This window comes from Lactuca saligna, chromosome 4, assembly GCF_052625555.1.
Source record: "Lactuca saligna cultivar CGN05327 chromosome 4, ASM5262555v1, whole genome shotgun sequence".
Classification (NCBI taxonomy): Eukaryota; Viridiplantae; Streptophyta; class Magnoliopsida; order Asterales; family Asteraceae; genus Lactuca; species Lactuca saligna.
This window is the reverse complement of record NC_136420.1, coordinates 22927452-22954048: the sequence shown is the minus strand read 5'-3', so window position 1 is coordinate 22954048 and position 26597 is coordinate 22927452. Positions and strand designations below refer to the sequence as shown.

The window sequence follows — 26597 nt, the reverse complement described above, 5'->3', positions numbered from 1 at the left end:
AGACAATCAAATTCTTTATAAAGTGCATCAAGTTTGTTAAAATAATCAGAAACACTTAATACACTTTGAGTTAAAGAATTAATATGTTGATGCAAATTAAAAACAATTGAACAACCTTATTGTAAGTATCATACAACATAGTCCAAATATTAAAAGCAAATTCAGAACATGCATGTCTAGCACATATAGACTCGGATAAAGATCCTAAGATCCAAGAATAGACAATAGCATTCACACACCCCCACTTAAGAGATTTAATATAATCATATTTTTGTTTAACAACAGTACCATCAACAAATCCAATTTTATTTCGAGCTTTCAGAGCTGTTGTCACATAACTCCTCTAAACTCTAAAATTTTCCGTTCTAAGAAGTTTAAAACTATTTATAATGGTAAGAGTGTTATCAGAAGGATGCAAATCAAGTGGATCATCAAAACCAACATATTCATTCTTATTAGAAGATTCACCAGACTCAACAACAGGACCACTAACCATAATACAAACAAGAAAAACTTACAAATAAGAAATCACACACAAAGAAGAGAAAAGACAAAAAAGAACATCAAAGAAGAAACAAGCGCATGCAAAAAACCCAAACATAGAAGAGAGTGTGCGAAACTCATTGAGATTCCACTTAAATGCTTTGTAAGGCAACCAAGTAGTTTCGTTAGATCAGAAATGATCTAAGACTGAAGCAGAACCAACATCCAAATGCCAAGAATCACCTCTGTTTATAGAACTCGTTTTACAGGTTTAACATTGATCGACTGTCTTAGCATTGGCCATTAGGATAACAATGGTTAACCTAAACATTTACTACTAAGCGCCTCATTTACAACTAAACATAGTGATGAAGAACTATTGGAGATGACAACCACCAAACACGATCATAATCACAGATTACAAAGATCCGATCCAGAGGGAACATAAAACAACATGAGAAAACCCTAGATTGCTAAACAACTCTATAGATCTAGACGCAGAACAACAAATCAAGAACAAGGAGAACCTCGCTCTGATACCATGAACAAAAACTAGATCTAAACAATATCAACAATTCTTTTATTCGAATAGCAATTAGTTAGCTCTAAAAGAATTTACAAGTCAAAAACTCACTACAAACACTAGATCACTCATATTACAACAAGCCTCACTACAACGCTCTACCTATACTACTCTCAACCCTAATCTATGAATACACAAATTATAGACACCAAGACTAAAAACACTAATTAACGAACCCTAAATTAGAGAGAAGAGACGAAGAGTGTGTGAGAGTGCTCTGTGTATTATGAACCAACAACACACACAAACATTATATGCAACGTGTCTAATCCGGATCAAGATAAAACCCACATGCTTATATATCTTTCGGTAGTGAGCCTCAATCCACCATTTTCCAATAAATACAAGAAACACCCTCCTGCAATAAATCCTTTACAAACATATTATAAAAATATAAAATAAATAATATATAAAGAAAGGATACGTAAAAGGATATACCAATGAACAGTTTGAGGAACATCAATGATATCAATATTCTCAACAAGACACTATTAATTCAAGGGTTTTTCTTTATTCTTTTAAAAAAGTTCTAAAAGCTTCTTACCGAATTTCATGTTTGTTTATCGATTAATAAATGACCTTGACGACATTTGTGATTTGTCTTTTTGTATTTTTTTAATTTTACGTCAAACCTAATAATCCTAATATTTAACTAAATTTAGTTGTTTTAGAATGCATTCGTTTTCTATACATTGTCCTCATCCGTACTTGAATATAAAATATGTGTTCAACTCAAACATGTTGATTATCACCTACGTCGTAGTGACCTCGATTATTTTATAACCTTTCCTCGAAATTTTTAGATATTTTTACCATTTCCAAAATTAAAAGTATAGTTATCCTTAAAGTGACAATTGATAAGCGGATAGCGGAGTTCCTTTTAATCAAGTAGCATATACAAAGAAAACCAGACAACACGTATAATTAAATCAAGGATAACTAAACCGAACTTCTGATCATCGGAAAAGTAAAATCCGGCGAATGAGCTACCCTTGGTGACCTCGGAGATCTCGGAGGGAACTCCGAAACTTGATGCCCATCACAATTATAATATATTACCCCTGAAAATTCTGGCGGCTGACACTTCACTCCCATTAATATCTCTTTCTGCCACAAACCACCTTGTCCAAATCCTTCCTCCACCGCTGCATCACCACCACCACCATCATGGTCCCTTCCTCTTTTATGGTTGACGATGAACGAGGGCATAGCCTTATTGCTTATGGTGGTGATCAATTGCTTTGGAGACCTTAAGGGTGATCTTGGTGCGAACTTTTCTTGATAATTATCTTCTCGACTTGAATCACACATCTTCTCAGTAGTACCATCGATGTTATCTGTGTTTTCTTCTTTTCTTGAAGACCTTCTTGCGTGGTTGGCACATAATGCGACTATGGCAGACACCACCACAAATAGGCCTATTCCAAAGGGTATGGAGAAGCCAATATGATTGTTAGCAACATGCATAACACTCAAGCGTACCATTTTGGTTGATAATATGATATGATAGAAGAAAGAAACGAGATACCAAATCTTGTTTATTTTTGGCGTGTATATATAGAGAGTTGGTCGTTAATAAGCATTTAATATTCTTGGAAGGTAGAAGGAAAAAGATGTTCAACCTCTAGCTAGTAGTAGGATTGATTAATGTTTTCATATAACTATGGGAGTTCTTAATCTTTAATGGGTTTCTAATTTATTTTACAAAAAATAGTGGCATGATTAGTATTATAGCTCGTGAATAAAATAATGCCATTTTTTTGGGTGATATATGAGTAACAAAATTCACTTAAAATCCAAATAAAAAAAATCATTTAACAAACTTATATGGGATAATGACTTAAAAAGTAATATATTTTTCGATTTATATGCATTTGGTCATTAAGATTTTTTTCGTTTATATTTACCTCTTCAACTTGTTAAGTTGTATACATTCAGTCATTATGACCGGTTACTACAGGTTAGCCAGGAGAAATGATTTAATTGGGTAAATATATTTCTTAATTTGTATACATTTAGTCATTAATATTTTTTTGTTTTAAAATAAGTCATTTTTGTTTTTGTAATCATTCGGTACTTATGAAGGATTTCTTTAGTTTTTTTCTCACGACATCTTGCGTGAACAATTATTGATGAGGTGTATGAGGCTGTTGATGCTTATGCGTAACGTCCCATTAATTTTTTTTTTCATATTTAAGTAATGCAAAACTCCCTAATTATAAATCTATTATTAAGAAAATCGTTTATTCTAAAATATATTTATCGAAAATTAGAGTAATATAAGAAACGCGAAATCCTCAATATTGCTAATAAGTGTGTACAGTTCTGCCTTCGCATTCCCACGATCAATGATAGAACCTGAAAAATAAACAATTAGGTAAGCACAAGACTTAGTGAGTTTCCCCCAAAATACCCCATACAACAAACATACTATCATGCATAACGGACCTACAATCATCAGAATAGAATACCCTGACCCAATCAGTCATCGAACTGTAATGCCAACATGCAACATGTCTAATCAATCATCGGACTGGAATATCCAAGGTTTGTTGGTCTGCCTCCTCAACCTAACCGTTCTTCTCGAGCCTCCATGCCTATGGCTTACAGTCGGCCCGCACCAGGTATCTTGGCCTATAATACATAGCAGAACCTCCTTAACTATCCCCCCACCATATGTCGATATATAAATAATCAATGATCAAGTAGGCATAAAATACATACAATTATCAATCATACATCTCACTATCACCTACTAGTCCTCTCATAGCACATTGCTCCTCTACCAGCTAACCTATATGAAATGCACAACTATAAATAACCAGAGGTGAGATAACCACCCTAATAGATGATCTTACTTTAGAGCCACAACCAAACAAGAAACAAACAAGATAACCTATATCAAAAAGTTCTCAGGCTATCTTACATGACTACATACACCCCCTACGACACTACACTAGACGATAACCAACTTATTGGTACTCTAACCAACATGCTACTTGTAACATCCTAAAAATTCAAGCCAATTTAAACTTTTCAAAACATTTAAAGATAACAACAATCATTAAAAATATGTTTTCAAATAGTCAAATGTCAAAGTTTTTCCCCAGAATCAAATCATAAAAATCATAACAGCAGGAGGAGCGGTACGATCATGCCTTCGCCTTACCACGATCTCCAGAAGTACTTGAAACAACAAACTGAAACTGTAAGCCCGGAAGCTTAGTGAGTTACCCTCAAAATATCATCCTCAAAAATCATAGTCATATCATAACAACAAATACAGAACAACATGCATAATAAGCCTTCAACTTGACTAGACCGCCTCGCAGGCCTTCAGTCTATCTGGACCGCTCTCTGAGCCTTCAGCACGTCTGGATCACCTCGTAGGGCCTTCAACCTATCCGGACCAGTCGTCGGGCCTTCGATCTGACTAATATCCCTTCTGAGCCTTTAGTCTATCCGGACTGCCCTGGGTATATTGGCCTTCAGCACAAAGCATGACCGCCTCAACCCAACCCCCAAACAAATAATCACGTGCCAATAAATATCATACGCTAGCATACATAACAGTCAAACCGATCAACAGATCACAAAGCCTAGTAATAACCCTATAATCATGATACCGACCTAACGGGTCACTAATGTAACATCATCTTATATACCAGGATATCGACCTAACAGTTCGCTCATATAGCATCATCCTATATACCAGGATACCGACCCAACCGGGTCACTAAAACATAACATATTACCATCCTAACTACCAAGATGCAAATCAGTAAGCATAACATGTAATGATCCGAATAAAATCCATAAAGGGCCGGCCTTGGTGCCTTAGACCCTGTCGATATAGTGAGGATAACGTCGGAAATAGATCGGAAGTAATGTCAAACTCCTCCAATTGTAGCTCCAACTCCAACACCTATATCCACCAATGACCTTTGTTATAATTATACAATTTACCAAAACACCCTCAAAAGTGAATCGGTCAACCTTTGGTTAAAGTCAAAGTCAATTGTCAAGGTCAACAGTCCATGTTGACCTCAACTCGTCGAGTACCCTCAGCTACTTACCGAGTTCCTTGTATAACTCGCCTACTCGCTGCCCCACTCATATGACACGCCGAGCCCAAGGCGATGTTCATCAAACTCGCCGGGTTATGAAAATCTTCATCGGACTCGCCGAGCTTCTGATAGGACTCGTCGAGCCCAAGGCCATCTTCATAGGACTCACCGAGTTGACCATGCAACTCTTCGAGTCCCCACGAACCTTCATCCATACATGTGCTTTTAAGCCATGCAAAGGCTTCATATTGCAGATCTAAGCTCCTAGGGCGTACTTAGCATGTAAAGTTGCAAACTTTACGTGAATGCAAGGCTTTAATGGTTCCTAATGCCAAATACAAACTTGAAATGGGGTTTAAGTAGAAAGGGGGGTTTCATACATACCCAAGCTAGAGACTTTATGAACCTACATCCCAAGGAGGGTTCAGATCTGAAATTGCAACTTTAGATCTAGCTCATATACCATAATAACTCTATTTCAAGGCAAAAACCTAACTTTACCCACATGAGATTTAGAAGGAAATAAGGCCAGGATCATGAATTGATACCTCAAATGAAGCTAACTGAGGCAGGCTTTGTAGATCCACACGAGCTTCTTGTTGCTAGTTACTTGACCTTCAAGTTCCTTCACAACTTCCACCTTTCAAGGTTCAAGCACACTCAAATGAAGTTCTCACACGAAATGAAGCTTTTTAGACTCTATGGAGGTTGTAAGGGACTAAGAGGAGGTTAATGAATCCTTAAATAGGGTGCAAAACCCCGGAAATTAGGGTTTCACCCTTCAGCTCCAACTCGTCGAGTCACTTTTCCGACTCGACAAGTTGGTCACTTAAACATGTGGCCCAATCCCACTGCTACTCGACTAGTTGGGGCATCCAACTCGTCGAGTCGACCTTGAAACTTGAAAATTAAAGCCATAATAATAATACCTGAGAATTGGGACGTTACACCACTATTGTTGCATCCTATCATACAATGATATATACATAAATCTAGTAGATCACTACAGCTCAACAACATCCTATACATAATGATACATAACCAACAATCCAAGGAATGTGTAATTATAAGTAATCAGATGTGAGATAGTAAGTAAAAATATATTATTTTTTTAACAGGAGTAATTTAAACGAAGGTTGTAGTAGACTAAAATATGAACACATGGATATAAAGATCGTTAAAATTCAAGATCGTATGAAGAAGTTATGACGTTCAGAACACATGACCTAAGCAACCAAGTAGTCGAGATCGTGATGGACTGAATGAGTAAATCCTAAATAAACATCTCATTAATGATTGTCCCACGTAAGATGTAGTGAGAAAATCTTAAATAAATCTTTAATAAGTACTGAATGAGTACAAAAACAAAAATAACTTTTGAAACAAAAAATATTAAGTATTAAATGTGTACAAAAATATCAAAGAGTAAATGTGGATGAAAAAAAACCTAATGACCAAATTTGTACAAATCAAAAAATATATTACCTTTTTAAGTCATTATCCCACTTATATATATATATATATATATATATATATATATATATATATATATATATATATATATATATATATATATATATATATATATATATATATATATATATATATATATATATATATATATATATGAAGAAATAAGTAAAATCAACATGATAAAACATATTAAAAACGTTACAATTTTAATGAGTCAATTAAGAAAATGAGATGTTGGAACTTTTATATGAAAGGGCATTAACTTAACTTCTAGAAAGATCATGTATTTCTTGAAGATTGATAAGATTAAAGTTATTAATTGTTTTTAGGAGAAGAATACATCATCATACAAATGCCAATGCGAGATTGTTAAGTCAACCCTCTTATTGCTGCTTTTGTAGACTTTAATTTCATGATTTCTATAGTTTGACCGTGTCTTCTCTAATTGGACACAAAACCGACTTTAGGTGTTTATGAAAAGTTCGATCTTATTCTTGACCAATTCCACAACCACTTCTTTTCCATTTCTTTAATACTAGAAATTGATCATACAATATTTGTAATACCTCTAAATACATTCAGTTTCAAAACCATCAACACCTTGTGAAGATTTTTTTTTTTTTTTCCCTTCTTATAATAAGATTAGAAGTGTTATATGTGATACTTAACTTTAAGCTGTCTACAAGATTTAAAATATTGGTTGAATACATGACTTAATGATGAATAACTATTTTTTTATAGCTAAAATAGTTTCCAAAGTTTTCGTGAAACAATATAATGGTTCGATAATTCCTTTTGATGTAGAAAGATATCTAAATACAGATTCAGGCTGATTAAATACATAATGAATGCAAGTGTATTTCTTTTTGAAAGGACAACTTATATTGAATTGACAATTGATTTCATACCGAATACTACTTCTATGAAAATACATTATCTAATTAACTAACTTACTAAACAGAAAAACTTCACAGACTTGCATTACCTAACTCGATGTTCGAACAAGATCTCCAACTAATTTAGAGACGCGAAAATTTATTTTATTTAAAGCCTGCAACCAAATTTAGTTGCAGGAAAATATTACAACTAACCGTTTTACTACTAAAAAAGGCCCCTTGAATCTATACAAAGTTGATGTGTCATGTCGACTTCTCTCTTTCCAAAACACTTGAACCACTTGACATAATTATGTAATTTCATATTTGTGTCATCTTAAGACAGAAAAAATATGTTTTATCTGAGAATCAACAGATTAAACAAAATGCTATAATTCTTATATTTGATTAATATGTTGGTGGTTGTTTAGCAACAATAATAGAGGAAATATTTCGCAACAAATGTCAATGCGTGGTAAATTATGTTTTATTTGAGAATCAATAGATTAAACAAAATGCTTCTTTCAAACATGTTTATGTAATTTCAGTTTTTATATATTGGGTTATTGTCAGTGTAGCCCAACAAATTTATGTATAATGGTTTAAATGGTTATTGAGACTATTTTTTGCAATTTAAGGTCATAAACTTGTAATTCCAGTTTTAAAAGGGCACTTTTAGAAAAATGAAGGGTCACCCGGTGACCCCCATCCTACATAGCAGTTTTCCATTTCCGCCTAATATCCAAATAGTTTAATTTAGTCCACATCATTGCCACGTGTATACATGTGTTAATGAGAGATACTGTACGTTTAAACTCCTCAACTATCTCTTTCGAACACTTTCTTCTTAACTTCATCGAAATTTGTTGTTCAACTGTTCTTCGGTCCTATCATTTTCTTCAAGTGTTCGTCACTCAAATCGGCGAACTTTGTCATTTCTATGGCCATTTTCACGAAGATTGATCTACATTTTGCTAGAATCTTTACCAGTTACCCCTCTATTACTTAATTAGATGGAGCAGTGCAAAGGTTTGATGATGTTGATTTTGCTGGAATGGGCAAGAATGAGTTTTTCGAGTTCCTTGAAAGATTTGCATTTGCGATATGTGTGAATGTGTACTTCTGCATGCCCGATATTGATTTTCCTGATGAATTAAGGTTAAACGCGACCGAAATGGATTACATGGAACTAATCGAAGTAGGTATGCTTCTGATCATGTAGTAAATGTATATATGGACCATCTTGGTGTTAATGTACATCGATGGATTCTTGAAGAGCAAGCTAAAGTTTGCAGTTCCTTAGACCAATTATCTGGTGTAAAAGAAGATCATGAAGAAGTGCACAATTGTATGGATATGAATGATGGAATCGACATGCAAGATTTACATGGTGGTAGAGATGATATCCTAGGTGCAAGGGAGGATTTGTAAGGTGAACAAGATAATGACATTCACATGGAAGTGGACACTGAACCTGATGAGTGCATTCCTATGAACAAGGCAAAGGATGATGAGTTTTTGAGTAAGTTATGCCCAAAAAAGCAAGTCACCCTCCCCCCCCCCCCCCCCCCCCCCACACACACACAGAGTCCACCTCGTGAAGATACATATGATCCACCACAAGAAGATGAGGTAATATCTATTGACCAACCTATTTACAATGAGAATGTTCATTGGAAAAAGCAGAAACCTATATTAGGTATGAGATTTGTGAGTCCTAAACAACTTAAACATATGTTGTGTAACTATGCTGTAGCAAATGGTTATCAATTATGTTACAAAAAAATGATAGTAGGAGACTATTAGTGAAAAGTTGTTATGGGCGGTGCAAGTTTAGGATGTGGGCTTTTTGGATGAGTGAGGAAAAGTCTTTCCAATTTAAGAGCCTCATAAATGAGCATAACTGTGCAAGAAACTTCAAGTTAGGTTAAATTGTGCATTATTCATGGATAGGTACCGATTACACAACACAATTCTTACATAAACAAAAGGTTAGTGTCAAGCTACTTAGGGATGAGGTAAAAGAGAAATTTGGTATATATGTGAGTATGGGATAGTGTAGAAGAGCAAATAAGTATGCAATTGAACTGATTGAAGGAACACTAGTGGAGCACTATGCAAAGTTGTGGTCATATGGTGAGGAGATTAGAAGATCAAATCTAGGATCAACAGTTAAAATGGATGTCAATTCTATGTCAGATGGTAAGAGTTATTTTAGCAAGTTTTACTTGTGTTTTGATGGGCTTAAACAAGGGTGAAGAGGGAGTTGCAGAAGGGTTATAAATTTAGATGGATGTTTCTTAAAAGGGTTATGTACTGGAGAGCTAATATGTGCTGTAGGAAGAGATGCCAATAATCACATATTCCCAATTGCATGGGCAGTTGTCTGTGTAGAGAACAAAGAAAATTGGAAATGGTTTTTGGAAAACCTTATAGATGACCTTCAACTGGATAATGGTTTTGGACCTTTTGGTATAACATTAATGTCAGATCAGCATAAGGTAAGTTGTTTACTTCCTAATTTTTAATATTGTAGTTTCATTTTATATAACAATTTATTATTGTCGTACAGGGGCTGTTAGAGGATGTCAAGGAAATACTACCTACTGTTGAACATAGACAGTGTGCAAGGCATATTGTTGCCAACTTTTTGGAAAAGATTCGGTGGTGTGCATTATGAAACCATGTTTTGGATGGCAAGCAAGACATCCGCTGTGCCTTTATTCAATGCTGTCATGAAGGATATTGAAGTGCTTAACCCTACACCCTTTGCTTATCTTATGGAAACAAACCCCAATTATTGGAGTATAGCATTTTTTTAAGAGGGAAGGATGTGTGATGCAGTGGAGAATGGATTATTTGAGAGCTTCAACAGTGTCATCAGGGATGCAAGGAAAAAGCCAATCATCACCATGTTAGAGGAGATTAGATTGTATGTTATTGAGAGAATATACAATTTAAAGATTAAGGTAGTTCATGGCCTGATTACAAGCCTTGCCCAATAATTACACTCCCACTGAATCAATTAAAAAAAGCTCAAAGGTACTTTCTAATCTTTACACTCATAATTGTATGTAGTTACTTATCTTATGTCTGCAATAGGTATTGGCAGGTTTTACCAAGTGGTTTAAACCAATTTGAAACAAGAAACATGGCTGAGTCTTATGCTGTGACATCCCCAAAATCTCGGCCAGAAAAGACCGATTTTCATTTATGCTTTTAAAATAATTTCAGAGTAAATCTTTTTGATTTGAAAGAGTTGCGAAATTTGTTCCCAAAAACAAAATGTGATAAAACAATGTTTACCAAAACATTTCATAAAAGAAATGTATTTTCATTATATAATCAAAACTCGGGATGTCATGTTCCGATACAGACCATAAAGCATAAACGATAACATTACAAGTCATTCAACAAATATATACATATACAGACTTGTAAAAAAAACAACTTGATGGTTCATCCATCTTATGCCCTTGCGCTACTTCCTGTAATACAAATAAAACTGAGTGGGTCAGGCTTGGGAGCCTGGTGAGCATATAGGGTTTTCAACCCACGATAAATAATTAATTTAATTTTCATCAACCAACAATAACCCAATTACCCATTCCCGTTATTCTCACTTTATGTCCCTAAAATAACTAACACAAGGGACCTAGTCTAAGAATATTTCATCGGGGTGACAACACATGCTTCGGGGTTCCTCAGCAATATAAGTCAAATAAGGCAACCATGAGGGGATGGAATACAACGAATGAACACCCAAGTTCATTTACACCTACAGGTTATGATCCTGCTAGCATTCCACTGGACTGTCTAGAAAAGTCCGTGGTCATCATGTAAATTCCGTTAGATGACTGGATCAAAACAACATCGAGGCCTCTCATCTGTTTATTACACACCAACTATCTACCCATGTTCTACCCAACTTATTAGTAGATAAAACATACATTTTTATACATAGTTTCAAAACCTGTATAGCATGCTCAATCAATACATTTTCCACATAACAGATGAGGCACACACACATAACACGTATTTCATAGAGAAATAATCAGATCTATAAGATAGAAGAAAGTGAATATACATTCACACACATAACAACAAAACATAACACGTATTTCGTATAAAATACTTCATAATTATGCGTTAGAAGAAAGTAACTACACACACACTTGATCAGAAGATGATCGGACAGCACTACGGCTTGCAGAACTAGTAATCCTCAGCAGATCTGGAAGATCTCTACAAAAATCGAACTTCTCGCGGGCAGAGCTTCGGCTCGAGAATCGCACTTCTCGGGATTTTCGGGGCTTCGAAACTTGCTTCGGGGCTCGGGAATACTACCGGGGCTTCGGGGTACTTCTGGAATGCAAATCGAGGTAAAACGGGAGAGAGAAGAGAGAAAAAGAGCAAATGAGCCGGCTACCCTCGCATCCTATTTATAGGAGGTTGAGCCTCGCACGTACGCTGGGCGTACGCCTGTACGAGGGGCGTAAACCTCTGAAATCGTCACTGCATGCGTCATCCGAAGAACTGGAGTACGAGGTGCATCATGCTTCGCGGTACGCTGGGCGTACTTCGGATATGCTCGGTGACTCCCCTTCGGATAATGCTGGATTTCATAATTAAATATAAATATTAATTATTTAATAAACTTTGAAAATTCATATCTTCTTCATACGAACTCCGTTTTCGAGGTTCTTTATATCCACGCGTAGGTGAGACTATGCTCTACAACTTTTGTTTAGACTCCGTTGGCTAATTTAGAATTTATTTTTATTAATTATTTTTAATAGGCCGGGACAGAAAAATTTTGTTATAAATTCATAACTTCTTCGTTTGACGTCCGTTCTCGCCTAACTTTTCATCGCTTCGATACCAACAATGAGATCTTCGATTCTCGTTTAGATTGCTTAAGCTAAAAACCGCTCGATCTCAAATCGAGTATTTCGGGCTGCATACCGCTAAGTCGAAACTTCAATAAGTCGTAACTTCCTTATACAAAGTCAGATTTTGGCGTTCTTTTTATGCACGCTATCGGTTTAATGAACTCTAAGACTTTCGTTTAGATCACTAAGGCTAAATATCGCTCTAACGTAAATTTCACTTTTTACGTCATTCTGCGTTGCCGTTTTTGTCGCGAAACTTAGACAGGTCATAACTTCTTCGTTATAATTCGGATTTCGGCATTCTTTATATCTTCGGAATCCTTATTTCGACCACTACATCTTTATGCAAATATATTGGGATTATCCCACACTTCAAATTTGACGCTTATTTTATTCTTAATTCATTAAATTATAATAATTAAGAAAATAAACACATAATTCACATAATTCACATAATACTCAAATATTTCATTATTAATACTTCAAAAAGAGTTACAAGGGTTAACCTAGACTATTACATCAATGATAATGCCTAGTTTGGAAATGCGAGCGTTACAATTCTCTCCCCCTTAGGATGATTCCGTCACCGGAATCACACATCAACAAACAAACGCGGATAGCGACTCATCTTGTCACTCTCTGTTTCTCACGTGAGATTTGGCCCATTCGAATGTTTCCAACGGACAAGCACTAATTCGACCATCTTGCATCGAAGCTTCTTAGTCTTTCAGTCAACAATTGCCTCTGGTTCTTCAATTAACCTCTTGTTTTCATCAATTCTCAATTCATAAATTGGAATTATATCGGGAACTTCTCCCGTGAACTTCCTCAAATAACACACATGAAAAGTGTTGTGAATTCCATTCAGTTCTTCGGGTGATTCGAGCTTGTAAGCTTGGTTCCTAACCCTCTGAAGAACTTTAAACGGTCCAATAAACCTTGGACTCAACTTTCCCCCTTTTACCAAATCTTTTAAGTCCCTTCCACGGTGAGACTTTAAGCAAAACTGAATCTCCAACCTCAAAAGTCATCGGTCTTCGCTTGTCAGCATAGCTCTTTTGACGATCCTGAGCTGCTAACATTCTTTCCCTGATCACTTTCAACTTCTCAGCAATTTGATGGACCATCTCGGGACCCATAAACTGTTTTTCCCTAGCCTCAAGCCAACAAGACGGCGTACGACACTTTTGTCCGTACAAAGCTTGATAAGGTGCCATCTTCATGCTCGAGTGGAAACTATTATTGTAGGAAAATTCTACCAAAGGTAAATGTTCATCCCAATTACCTAGGAATTCTAGGGTACATGCTCTTAGCATATCTTCAAGTGTTTGTATTGTTCTTTCACTCTGACCATCAGTCTGCGGATGGTAAGCTGTACTTAAACATAACTTGGTACCCATTTCCTTTTGTAGACTTTTCCAAAATCTTGAGGTGAAACGACTATCACGATCCGATAAAATTGTTAACGGAACACCGTGAAGCATCACAATTTCCTTCACATAAGAATTCGCGAGCTTTTCCATAGACCATTTCTCTTTGGCTGCTATGAAATGTGCACTCTTAGTGAATCGATCAACGACCACCCAAATCATGTCGTGACCATTCTTTGTTCTGGGTAGTTTAGTGACAAAATCCATCGCAATGTCTTCCCATTTACCCATAGTCACAGGTAAAGGTTCTAAACTCCCATACGGTTTCTGATGTTGTGTCTTAACTCTCGCACAAGTCACACACTCGGTCACATACTTTGCAACATCAAGCTTTATCGTCGGCCACCAGTAGTAGGGTTTTAGGTCCCTATACATTTTAGTGCTACCAGGATGAATCGAGTACATGGTTTTGTGAGCTTCTTCCATCAGAAGATCCCTAATTCCTCCTGACTTAGGTACCCAAATACGATCTTGGAATACCTTCAGTCCATGACCGTTTGTACCAAACACCAACGTTTTACCCAAATGTTCCTCCTTTCGGTCATTTTTCTCAGAAGCTTCCTCTTGAGCTTTCTTTATACTCTCCACAATTGTCGAGACAACTTCTATTCTCAACGCTCTTGGCCTTTTTCTCTCAACATTGACTTTCCGACTGAGAGCATCAGCAACAACATTAGCTTTACCGGGATGGTAAAGTATCTCACAGTCGTAGTCCTTGAGTAACTCTAGCCAGCGTCGTTGTCTCATATTTAACTCTTTCTGATTGAAGAGATATTGGAGACTCTTATGATTAGTGAAAAGTTTGCACTTCGTGCCATAGAGGTAATGGCTCCATATTTTCAGAGCAAAAACTACCGCTGCCAACTCCAAATCATGGGTCGGGTAATTCTTTTCATGCTCCTTCAACTGTCGAGACGCATATGCTATCACCTTTTCTCTTTGGGTCAAAACACAACCCAATCCAACCCCAGACGCATCGCTATAAATAGCGAAGTCTTCAACTCCATCGGGTAGAGAAAGTATTGGTGCCTCGCATAGCTTCTTCTTTAGCTTCTCGAATGCTTCTTTATGCTTATCACTCCAAGCATAAGTAGCTCCTTTGTGGGTCAAAGCTGTTAATGGACTAGCAATCGAAGAAAAACCTTGGATAAACCTTCGGTAATATCCAGCTAATCCTAAAAAGCTTTGGATCTCCGTGGGAGTTTTCGGTTGTTCCCACTTCATTACAGCTTCAATCTTTGCTGGATTAACCATTATCCCTTCTTGGTTGACCACGTGACCCAATAATTGGACTTCTCGAATCCAAAAGTCACATTTGGAGAACTTAGCATACAACTTCTCCTTCTTCAAGACTTCTAACACTTCTCGCAAGTGTCTGCCATGCTCCTCTTGGCTTTTCGAATAAATCAGAATGTCATCTATGAACACCATCACATATTTATCAAGGAACGGATTACAAACTTTGTTCATTAAATCCATGAATGCTGCTGGAGCATTGGTTAGTCCAAACGACATAACCAAAAAACTCGTAGTGTCCATATCGGGTTCTGAATGCAGTCTTCTCTATATCCTGCTCTCTTACTTTCAGTTGATGATATCCTGACCTTTGGTCGATCTTCGAGAAATAGCTCGAACCTTGTAGTTGATCGAATAGGTCATCAATCCTCGGCAATGGATATCTATTCTTTATTGTTTCCTTATTCAGCTCTTGTTAATCGATGCACATTCTCATACTTCCATCTTTCTTCTTTACAAATAACACCGGAACTCCCCAGGGTGATGAACTAGGTCTAATGAAACCTTTGTCCAATAACTCCTGAAGTTGCATCGTCAACTCCTTTATCTCCATCGGTGCTAATCAATAAGGTGCTTTTGCTATTGGCGTGGTTCCTGGTAACAAGTCAATTCTGAACTCCACTTGTCTATCAGGTGGTAATCCAGGAAGATCTTCAGGAAATACTTCCGGATAATCACACACCACTGGACTGCTCTGCATCACCTTCTTTTCCTTCTTAGCATCAATCACGAATGCTAAGTATGATGTACATCCCTTGGTCAAACACTTTCTGACTTTCATTAGAGAAATGATTCCAGAATTTACTCTACGTTTGTCCCCATACACCATAAACAAATCTTTCCCAGGCGGGTTTACTTTCACTATCTTCTTCTTACATAAAATTTCGACATCATTGGCGCTAAGCCAATCCATCCCCAAAACGATGTCGAAACCATTAAGTTCGATAGGCAATAATTCCTCATGAAACTTATTCCCATTAAGGTCGATTAAGATGTTTTTCAGGCGATGGCTAACAGGTACAAACTTGCCACTAGCAACTTCGACTAATAAAGCATTATCTAGTCTATCAACAGGCAAAGCTAGTTTTCTACCAAACTCATGCGAAATAAAGGAGTGGTTGGCTCCAGAATCAAACAAAATTTGAGTAGGTAATTCATTTACGAGAAAAGGTACCTAAAGTGACATCAACTTCATCTTTAGCAGCCTTAAGTGTCAGCTGGAAGGCTCTCGCCTTCGGCTTTGGTGGAATGTTGGGCTTAGCTGCCTCGTTCTTCTTTGGACAGTCTTTCAAAATATACCCCTCTTTATTACAACCAAAACACATCCTTTTGTTGTTCGGACACTCATTGGAAAAATGCCCAACCTTTCCACACTTGTAATAGGTTACATCCTCGCTACATTTCCCAAAGTGCTTTTTCTTACACTTATCACACCACTTCGCTTCGCCTCCTTTTCCTCCACCAAAATTTTTCGAATCAGATTTCGAATTTGCTTTGCTTACCGGAACCAGATGTTCCCTCAAACCTTCTCTTCTCACCAACCTCAACCTTGTCGGTGGTTCTCCCCTTAATCATGTTCTCAACAGACTTGGCAGCCCAAATAGCTGCCTCTAGAGTAGGCGCCTGACGAACTGGCACTGCGTACTCCCATGAGAGTCCCTTTGCATACCGGTCAACCTTTGTCAACTCATCTGGAACGATGCGCAAAGCAAACTCCATCTTATCTGTAAAGTTATTAGTGTATTCATCAACTGACATGCTGCCTTTCGTTAATGTCAGAAACTTGTTCTCCAATTCCAACAGATTTTGAGCCGAGTAGAACTTGCGCTTGAACTGCACCAAGAATTCTGGCCATGTCAATTGCAGTGGCTTATAGGGCTTAAAGTCTTCCCTAGAGTGTTCTACCAACGAACGGATCCACCTCGGAACTGATGTACTGCGAACGTGGTCTGCAACTTGCCTCTGCAGCCACAAGTCATAAAGGATAACTCCATTTCGGAGATCCAATCCATCACTCCGATAGGGTCCTCCTTTCCAGTGAAGGTCGATGGTTTGCAAGTCAGAAAGTCCTTGTACTTGCATCCCATTCCATCATTCCTTCCATCATGGTTGTGTTGCCTAACTATCGGTGGGTTGGCTTGACCAACAGACCCACTGAAGTTTCCACCTTCCGAGTGCCCTTCATTTAATTCCGGCTCTTCCACACGAATTGACAGTTCTTCACGATTCTGTTCAAGCAATCGGCTAGTTTCATCCATCTAACGATCCAACATTGTTTGAATCATCATTTTCACACCAGCCATGGTTATTGGCTTAGGTGCTGCTGCTACAACAGGTATTTGTTCAATCACTGGTGGTTGATTCCTGTTTTCATCAACATTTCCAACTCCACTTCTTGTTCTCACCATTTTTGATCTACACACCGAATAAGGTGAAATTAGATCCTCATTCACGATAGATATTCAAATCATCCTTATCACTCTGAAACGTTTACATGCTAGTTCTAATATCGTAGACGTACGCTTAGAATCCTACACACATAAAGTTTCTAGATCCGGTCGGTAACAGACCATAGATCCGAACAAATAATATCATATATGGCAACATATAACATTTAGCACATAAAGCATTTTAGGCAACTTTCCTAAAATAAACTAGTGCTCATGTCTAAAATATAACACACACACATCTCAAAATTCTACTTAGAATTCTAAGTTTAAGTCTAGAAATCCTACAAATTCCTAGTTCGCTTAAACTAATGCTCTGATCCCAATGGTGACATCCCCAAAATCTCGGCCAGAAAAGACCGATTTCCATTTATGCTTTTAAAATAATTTCAGAGTAAATCTTTTTGATTTGAAAGAGTTGCGAAATTTGTTCCCAAAAACAAAATGTGATAAAACAATGTTTACCAAAACATTTCATAAAAGAAATGTATTTTCATTATATAATCAAAACTCGGGATGTCATGTTCCGATACAGACCATAAAGCATAAACGATAACATTACAAGTCATTCAACAAATATATACATATACAGACTTGTAAAAAAAACAACTTGATGGTTCATCCATCTTATGCCCTTGCGCCACTTCCTGTAATACAAATAAAACTGAGTGGGTCAGGCTTGGGAGCCTGGTGAGCATATAGGGTTTTCAACCCACGATAAATAATTAATTTAATTTTCATCAACCAACAATAACCCAATTACCCATTCCCGTTATTCTCACTTTATGTCCCTAAAATAACTAACACAAGGGACCTAGTCTAAGAATATTTCATCGGGGTGACAACACATGCTTCGGGGTTCCTCAGCAATATAAGTCAAATAAGGCAACCATGAGGGGATGGAATACAACGAATGAACACCCAAGTTCATTTACACCTACAGGTTATGATCCTGCTAGCATTCCACTGGACTGTCTAGAAAAGTCCGTGGTCATCATGTAAATTCCGTTAGATGACTGGATCAAAACAACATCGAGGCCTCTCATCTGTTTATTACACACCAACTATCTACCCATGTTCTACCCAACTTATTAGTAGATAAAACATACATTTTTATACATAGTTTCAAAACCTGTATAGCATGCTCAATCAATACATTTTCCACATAACAGATGAGGCACACACACATAACACGTATTTCATAGAGAAATAATCAGATCTATAAGATAGAAGAAAGTGAATATACATTCACACACATAACAACAAAATATAACACGTATTTCATATAAAATACTTCATAATTATGCGTTAGAAGAAAGTAACTACACACACACTTGATCAGAAGATGATCGGACAACACTACGGCTTGCAGAACTAGTAATCCTCAGCAGATCTGGAAGATCTCTACAAAAATCGAACTTCTCGCGGGCAGAGCTTTGGCTCGAGAATCGCACTTCTCGGGATCTTCGGGGCTTCGAAACTTGCTTAGGAGCTCGGGAATACTACCGGGGATTCGGGGTACTTCTGGCACACAAATCGAGGTAAAACGGGAGAGAGAAGAGAGAAAAAGAGCAAATGAGCCGGCTGCCCTCGCATCCTATTTATAGGAGGCTGAGCCTCGCACGTACGCTGGGCGTACGCCTGTACGCGGGGCGTAAACCTCTGAAATCGTCACTGCATGCGTCATCCGAAGAACTCGAGTGTGAGGTGCATCATGCTTTGCGGTACGCTGGGCGTACTTCGGATATGCTCGGTGACTCCCCTTCGGATAATGTCGGATTTCATAATTAAATTTAAATATTAATTATTTAATAAACTTTGAAAATTCATATCTTCTTCATACGAACTCCGTTTTCGACGTTCTTTATATCCATGCATAGGTGAGACTATGCTCTACAACTTTCGTTTAGACTCCGTCGGCTATTTTTGAATTTATTTTTATTAATTATTTTTAATAGGCCGGGACAGAAAAATTTCGTTATAAATTCATAACTTCTTCGTTTGACGTCCGTTCTTGCCTAACTTTTCATCGCTTCGATACCAACAACGAGATATTCAATTCTCCTTTAGATTGCTTCGGCTAAAAACCGCTCGATCTCAAATCGAGTATTTCGGGCTGCATACCGCTAAGTCGAAACTTCAATAAGTCATAACTTCCTCATACGAAGTCAAATTTTGGCGTTCTTTTTATGCACACTCTTAGTTTAATGAACTCTACGACTTTCGTTTAGATCACCAAGGCTAAATATCGCTCTAACGTAAATTTCACTTTTTACGTCATTCAACGTTGCCAGTTCTGTCGCGAAATTTCGACAGGTCATAACTTCTTCGTTATAACTCGGATTTCAGCATTCTTTATATCTTCGGAATCCTTATTTCGACCACTACGTCTTTATGCAAAGATATTGGGATTATCCCACACTTCAAATTTGACGCTTATTTTATTCTTAATTCATTAAATTATAATAATTAAGAAAATAAACACATAATTCACATAATACTCAAATATTTCATCATTAATACTTCAAAAAGAGTTACAAGGGTTAACCTAGACTATCACATCAATGATAATGCCTAGTCTGGAAACTCGAGCGTTACATATGTTGTTGACCTGGATAAGAAGACTTGTACTTATAAAGTGTGGCAACTTAATAGGTATGGATGTAGGAATTCAGTTGCAACTATATCATTTATGAATAGAGATGTTGGTGGTTATGTGGATACAATGTTCTATGGAGCAGTCTACCAGAATACTTATAAGTATCTAATTCAGGGGATGAATGGTAGCAATATGTGGCCATCTACTGACTTCATACCACCTCTTCCACCAATGAAGATAAGAATTCCAGGTAGAACAAAGGTTAACAGAAGAAGAGATGCATCAGAAACGCTCCCACGGCACGTTGTGTCTAAGGCAGGGAAAAAACATCATGCAGTGTGTGTAAAAATGTGGGGCATAACAAGGTCACATGTCCTCAAGCTGAAAAACCTCAAGTGCAAAAACCTGAAGTTGGTAGGAGGCCAAAACTAAATGTGAAAAAAGGAAAACATGTGTCAATAAAAATGGTGAAGGATCAGGAGGTGTTGGTGCAGGAAGCAGTGGATCAAAATCAGTGTATGAAGGGCAAAATGGTGAAGGAGCAGAAGGTGTTGGTGCAGGAAGTAGTGGATCAAAATCAGTGCATGAAGGGCAAAATGGACAAATAAAAGTGGGTAAATGTAAAAGAAAGAATCAGAAAGATAAAACTTGCTAAGAGGGTGAAAAGCAAAGATGGGAAAGGAGATACCAGTGCAAACCCATTGGAGCTTAATGATTACGATATGATTTCGTTTAAGTTGTTATGTTTTAACTTGGTTGTGTTTGGTTGGACTTTATTGTTAAGTTTGGAATTGGGTTGTAGTAGGTTGTTAAGTTTGGATTTGAACTGACTTTGTTTATTTGAGAAACATATGTGTTTAAGAAATTTGGTTGTTTGAGAAACATATGTGTCTATTTGTACTACTTATGTTGTTTGAGAAATTTGGTGTGTTTAAGAAAGATATGTACTTCTTTTCTTGATCGTACATGGTGCATGTTAACCAAGGGAACAATGGGTCAATAGTTTCAGGAAGGAATGTTTAATTGGTTATATTACAAGGGAACATGTGGTCCTAGTAAACTCAAGATCAACATACAAAACAAAACAAAGTACATTACAAGTTAAATAACAAGTGGTCCAATAATTTGCTTGTTAATGATTTGTTCATACAAAACACATCAAAGTACATTACTAGTTAAACATACAAACTAAAACAAAGTACATTACAAGTTAAACCCAAATGACCTTCATTACAACTTGTACATGATTAACCACAAAAAAAAACCAATTGGATATTAGGTAAACCTTCAACTTAAAGACCTCAGATTGCAACTTTTTGTTCGACCTAAACAACCCAGTTATGATCACACCTTCATTGTTGCACTGCATTTCATCAACCCAAGCTATAAAACCTGAACGAGCATCCCGATTCCAACTATTTGCTTGAATTAATACATCTTAAAAAACTAGGGTTAACATCAGAAATTGAATAAATGGTAAATTACCTTTTTGGGACATGCATAAAAGGGCCTTCCTGGGTTATTGGTAGTACGTGATGTTCTTATTATAGCCTCAACTCCACATCCACATTCCATGTTCTTCATTATGTATCTTCATAATGGAGAGAATTTGAAGAAGAAAACAATGTGCTAGAATGAAACATTTTGGTATATAAGAAAGGGTAGTACATGTAAAAGACTATATTACCCCCACTGTGCAAGGCATGTGAGGTCACTAACATCCCCACTTTTTCCTTCTTTCCATTAATATTTCACTTCCAACAAAGTTTTTTATATGAAAATTAACAAGTAAATAAGTTCATAAGAAATGAACAAAGAACATCACCCAAGCTTATAAAATGCCTATCATTTAGATAGGTCTTTCATTAATCATTGGATTCACTTTCAAATTTCCTATTAATTAGAGAGGTCAATATATATATAAAAAAAACAGAAAATCTACATACTAATAAGCTTCTTAAACACGAACCACCATTGCTTCAAATCCACCCATCACCCAAGCTTAAGAACGAAATGGAGCACAACCACCATCAACAAGAGCATCCTCACCATCATGCCACCCATGGCAACTCCAATGACTTTAAACTTCTGATCAAGGTCATCCAGCTTGTGCTGGAGACTGATGTGGTCGATCCTGCAAATGATATACTCCTGTCCAAGCTGCTCCTTTAACCGTTTCATTTCAGTTTGGTTTCCTGTAATCTTCTGACCACAATCACAGAAGATTGAGAGGAGCACATTGTAGTTTATGTCTTCACCAGAATTCTAAAGAGTCGGGTGAAGGTGGTGGAGCTGGCATTGTTGCTTTTTAAGGGTTCTTCCAGATGACTGTATGCCCGAAAATGGTAAACAAGCTTGAGAGTTGTTCTACTTCAAACCCCATATGGGTGTGTCCTCTTATCATTCGAGACGTGTGCCTGAGACTCAATCGAATCGACAGTGTAAGGTTGTTGGGGTGTTGGCGGAAATTAAAGACGATCATACTCTTTGCATGTGTCAGCTTCTATGTCATCAACTCAACTCGGTATTGACTCAATGGGTTAACTCACATGTATACATGGCAAGTGACGAGGCAAGTTAACCTGCTAAAATGGGTAAGATGACTTTCCCAATCGGTAAAACACAAGTTTATGCCATTAAAATGCGAAAAGTTATGAGGGACCATTTAAACCATTATATGTAATTTTGTTGCGCTATAGTGACAATAAGCCTTATATATTTACCCATGTTCTTTTTTGGAAATTATATGTCCTTCTATAAATTATACATGGATAAAACTAAAAGTGTACTATCATGTGCACCTATAAGTAAGATTGTTTGACATTTTTGCAATTTATATAAAAAAATTGTGAAAAAAAATGGTTACTTTTCTCCGTTAGTGAAAATATAGGGCCAAAATATTAATTATATGGATTGTAATTTTAGTCCTTTACGTAATTAATATTTTTTATTAATTACTAAATAAAATGAATTATCTGAATAACATGATTTTTTTCGATGAATAAAAAATTCATCGTCATTTTTAGTATAAAAATTTCAAGCAGCAGAAATTAAATATTTGCTGATGTAAATGTTATCCCCTTCGCTTGAAAAATGTTGCAATCTTTTATCTGGAGTAAAAAAAATGGTTTTCTTATTTTAATAGCAATCCAACTTCTTATCTCTTATTAGTAAACACTACAAATCCACAACGTATAGATGAGATCATGTTATTACTTATTTTAATAGTGAGAAATGTTCATCATCCTGAACATTTACATGTTATTAGAGTTTAAAAAAAGACAACTATATTTTATAGCGAGAAACTGTTATATTCTATACAAGTTTACATGTTGCAAAAGTTGTAATGCGGAAAATAACTAAGATCGAAAAAAAAAAACACATTTTGTAGGGGAAAAAATATTTTTCATGGCACCCTAAGAAATGTTTTTGGCCCTTCGAAATTGTTAGGATGATGGGAATTCATCCATATAATACTTTCTAACTCATTTGCAACATCATTTTTTTTCTTTCCTTTTTTTTTTTAAACAACAAATATTATTGAAAAACTCATACACCTTGATCATTTTTTTCTTTTTCACTTCCTATTTTTTCATTCCACATCATTATTTCCATTCCTTAACCCATTGTTTTTTTTATATTAAACATTTACTAATTTAAAACTAAAAAACTAAAAATAAAATTAAACATAATAATTTTTTTGATTAAAACATAAACTAATATAAATGGAAAGTAAAAGGATTAAAACAAAATTAAGATTAAACATAACATTTGCCACGAAAATCCATATAGAATGAAATTGGATAAAATAACAATAGAATTGGAGGGAAAATGAATTGAGAAAAGAGATGGAATGAATTTGAAAAGAATGTAAAGAGTTTTATTTATCGTAGTAAAAATATCAAAAACTAAAAATAAAAATAAGCAATAAAAATAATCTTATGAATAGTTACCATTGAAAAAAGAAGAAAAAGAGAGAACGAGTTTTTTTTTTTTTTTTTTTTTTTTTTTTTTCCAAAAGAAAAAAAGAAAGAAAGGAGAAAAGGTATATATAGAGGGATTTCCAACGGGTAAAGTAAACCGGTGCATTTTTAATTTGGTGGTAGGTATCTTGCTTGGAACCGGTACGCCATCGTTACCGGCAATAAATTCTTACTTATTTTTTTGAATAAAAACTATTTGTATATGTCAAATAACAAATAATATAGTTATATTTTGCTTGAGAATTATTCTATGTGTAAAGTAGCAAATAATATGCCATTTTGGCACTACGAAAGTATAGCCCTTGTTTTTTAAGAATAATTGTTTTCAAGTGTCCTAAACATTTCTCCGACTGACTAACTTTTAAGAGTCTATTTTTAGTGTAAAAATGATATGACTATTTCGTACTATGAGTCGGTGGATTACCCTGTAAAATTGTCAAAATACTTTCACAAAATTCTCGCTAATTTCTCAGCGTCAATTGCTTAGGAAGTTGATGGTTAGTGGAGATTTTTCTTAATTTCTGGAATTTTTTAAAAAATGTATCTTTTTTTTTTTTTTTTTAAATATTTTTCTCCCAAGTAAATTCAAAAAAAAAAAAAAAAAAAACAATTTAAACATGCACATTTAAATAAACATAAAATCCAGAAAAGTTTCTAAAATTCATCTATGATATTGACTTAGAGGGTGTTTGACATTTCTTTTTAATCATCTTTTTAACTTTTAATTTTTTCAAAAAGTTAAAAATTACTAAAAGTTGTTTGACAAATTAAAAAGATTTTTTAAAACCAACTTTTAGTCAAGAAGGAAAAGATGGCCGGAGAAAAGATAAGAATTCCTATCTTTTTGTGACTTTTAGCTTTTATCACTTAAAAGTCATAAAAGATAGCAAGTAAGAATTAACCATTAACTGAAAAGCTAGCCAGAGGCTAGGGGTACAAAAACAAAAGAAATAAAAAAACCCAAACATAGAGTGTTGTGGAAAATACAAGACAAAAAACGATAAATAAGAACATAACTACTTAATCCTGTTGTAGCATTCAAGGATTAGGTCACAACACCACTCCCGCCAAATCCAATTGAAAGTCCCTTTTCGATTCCATGCATTTATCCATAAATGAGCAAACGATTTTACTTCGAAGGCCAACGCCGAATCAGATTTTGAACCTGTACTTGGAGCATGAAGTGTTTGGTTTCGATGGTTCCATATCACCCAAAGATACACCAACATTATAGCTTCGTGAATTGTGGATAGCCTCTGATGTCCTTTCAATTTTGCTTTGCAGTTTAACAGATCACCAGCCGAGATGAAAGAGAGGTCCAATAGCTGCCACCATTTGCTTACCTGCCGCCACACACCTTTTAAGATAGGACATCCCACTAAAATGTGATCTATAGTTTCAGGAGCATCATTACAGAGTCTACATACACTAGTTTGGTTGATACCAAATTTAAATAAATTTGCCATGGTTGGGATTTTCCTATGACTTATCTGCCATGCTAAGATATTAAGGTTCTCCGGAACTAACAGGTTCCAAGCCCATTTACCATTACTTTGCGGGAGGATTGAACTATCTATAAAACTCCTAAGAGAGGAAGCTGTGTAAATCCCAGATGGGTCTAAAGTCCAGCCCCATCTAATTGACCCATCATTAGTTGGTACTAACTTGAAATTTTCAAGAAAAGGCATGTACATTTTCTTTTTCCAAGACTTTAGGGAGGTTTGCTATTGATCCCCAGCACCCACTCTTTCTCTTTGCAACCGAGGGCCTGTGGATACCACCATCTGGTCCGAAAATGGATTTGATCACTTCAACCCACATACTATCGCCTGAATTCTTGAATCTCCACCACCATTTACCCATTAGGGCTAAATTTTGTGCCTTTAGGCTCCCAATCCCCAAGCCTCCTTTGTCTTTATCTGTGAGTGTCTTTTCCCATGCAATCCATACCTTCTTCTTTGACTCTGAATCTCCTCCCCACAAGAATCTCATTCTGATTTTCTCAAGTTGCTTGATGACTTTAATTGGAGCTTTAAATAAGGAGAAATAGAAAGACCCAATACTACTTAAATTTTTCTCAAGTTGCTTGATGACTTTAACTGGAGCTTTAAATAAGGAGAAATAGAAAGACCCTATACTACTTAAAACAGATTTGCACATCGTTAAGCGGCCACCAAACGACAAAGTTTTTGCCTTCCACTTTGATAGTTTCACCTGAAATTTTTCTACAATTGGATTCCAATTTGTAGATCTTGCCATAGATGCCCCCACTCGGAGTCCAAGATAGATGAAAGGAAGTGAACCGTTGAAACACATTTTAAACACCATCTTTTAAACAAAGTTCTTTTACAAAATGGATTTTATGTTCAAAAAGCAATCCCAAACACACCCTTACTTATTGACCAATGTTAATAAAAAGACAAGTTTAATGTACAAGTTTGTTTTCCCATGAGATCGAACGACTTTGAA

General features: G+C 36.1%; 2 protein-coding genes across 2 annotated transcripts; one reads left to right on the top strand and one right to left on the bottom strand.

Moving 5' to 3' along the window:
- Positions 1–2005: 2005 nt before the first annotated feature.
- LOC145039369 (uncharacterized) lies at positions 2006–2551 on the bottom strand. Its single transcript, XM_078987432.1, has one exon. The coding sequence runs from the start codon at positions 2549–2551 to the stop codon at positions 2006–2008; it is 546 nt and encodes a 181-aa protein (XP_078843558.1).
- Positions 2552–8936: 6385 nt separating this feature from the next.
- On the top strand, positions 8937–20800 carry LOC145039367 (uncharacterized). The gene is made up of 7 exons (XM_078987431.1): positions 8937–9003; positions 9435–9472; positions 9539–9683; positions 9789–9982; positions 10054–10112; positions 20202–20395; positions 20619–20800. The coding sequence occupies exons 1-7, from the start codon at positions 8937–8939 to the stop codon at positions 20798–20800; spliced, it is 879 nt and encodes a 292-aa protein (XP_078843557.1).
- The last annotated feature ends 5797 nt before the right edge of the window (positions 20801–26597 follow it).

Bases quoted from the DNA above. Each gene is read 5' to 3' on its own strand.
- LOC145039369 (XM_078987432.1), bottom strand. From the start codon at position 2,551: ATGGTACGCTTGAGTGTTATGCATGTTGCTAACAATCATATTGGCTTC.
- LOC145039367 (XM_078987431.1), top strand. From the start codon at position 8,937: ATGGAAGTGGACACTGAACCTGATGAGTGCATTCCTATGAACAAGGCA. The intron at 9,004-9,434 runs GTAAGTTATGCC...ATTCATGGATAG, and splicing joins AAAGGATGATGAGTTTTTGA to GTACCGATTACACAACACAA. The intron at 20,396-20,618 runs GTAGAACAAAGG...AAAATGGTGAAG, and splicing joins AATGAAGATAAGAATTCCAG to GATCAGGAGGTGTTGGTGCA.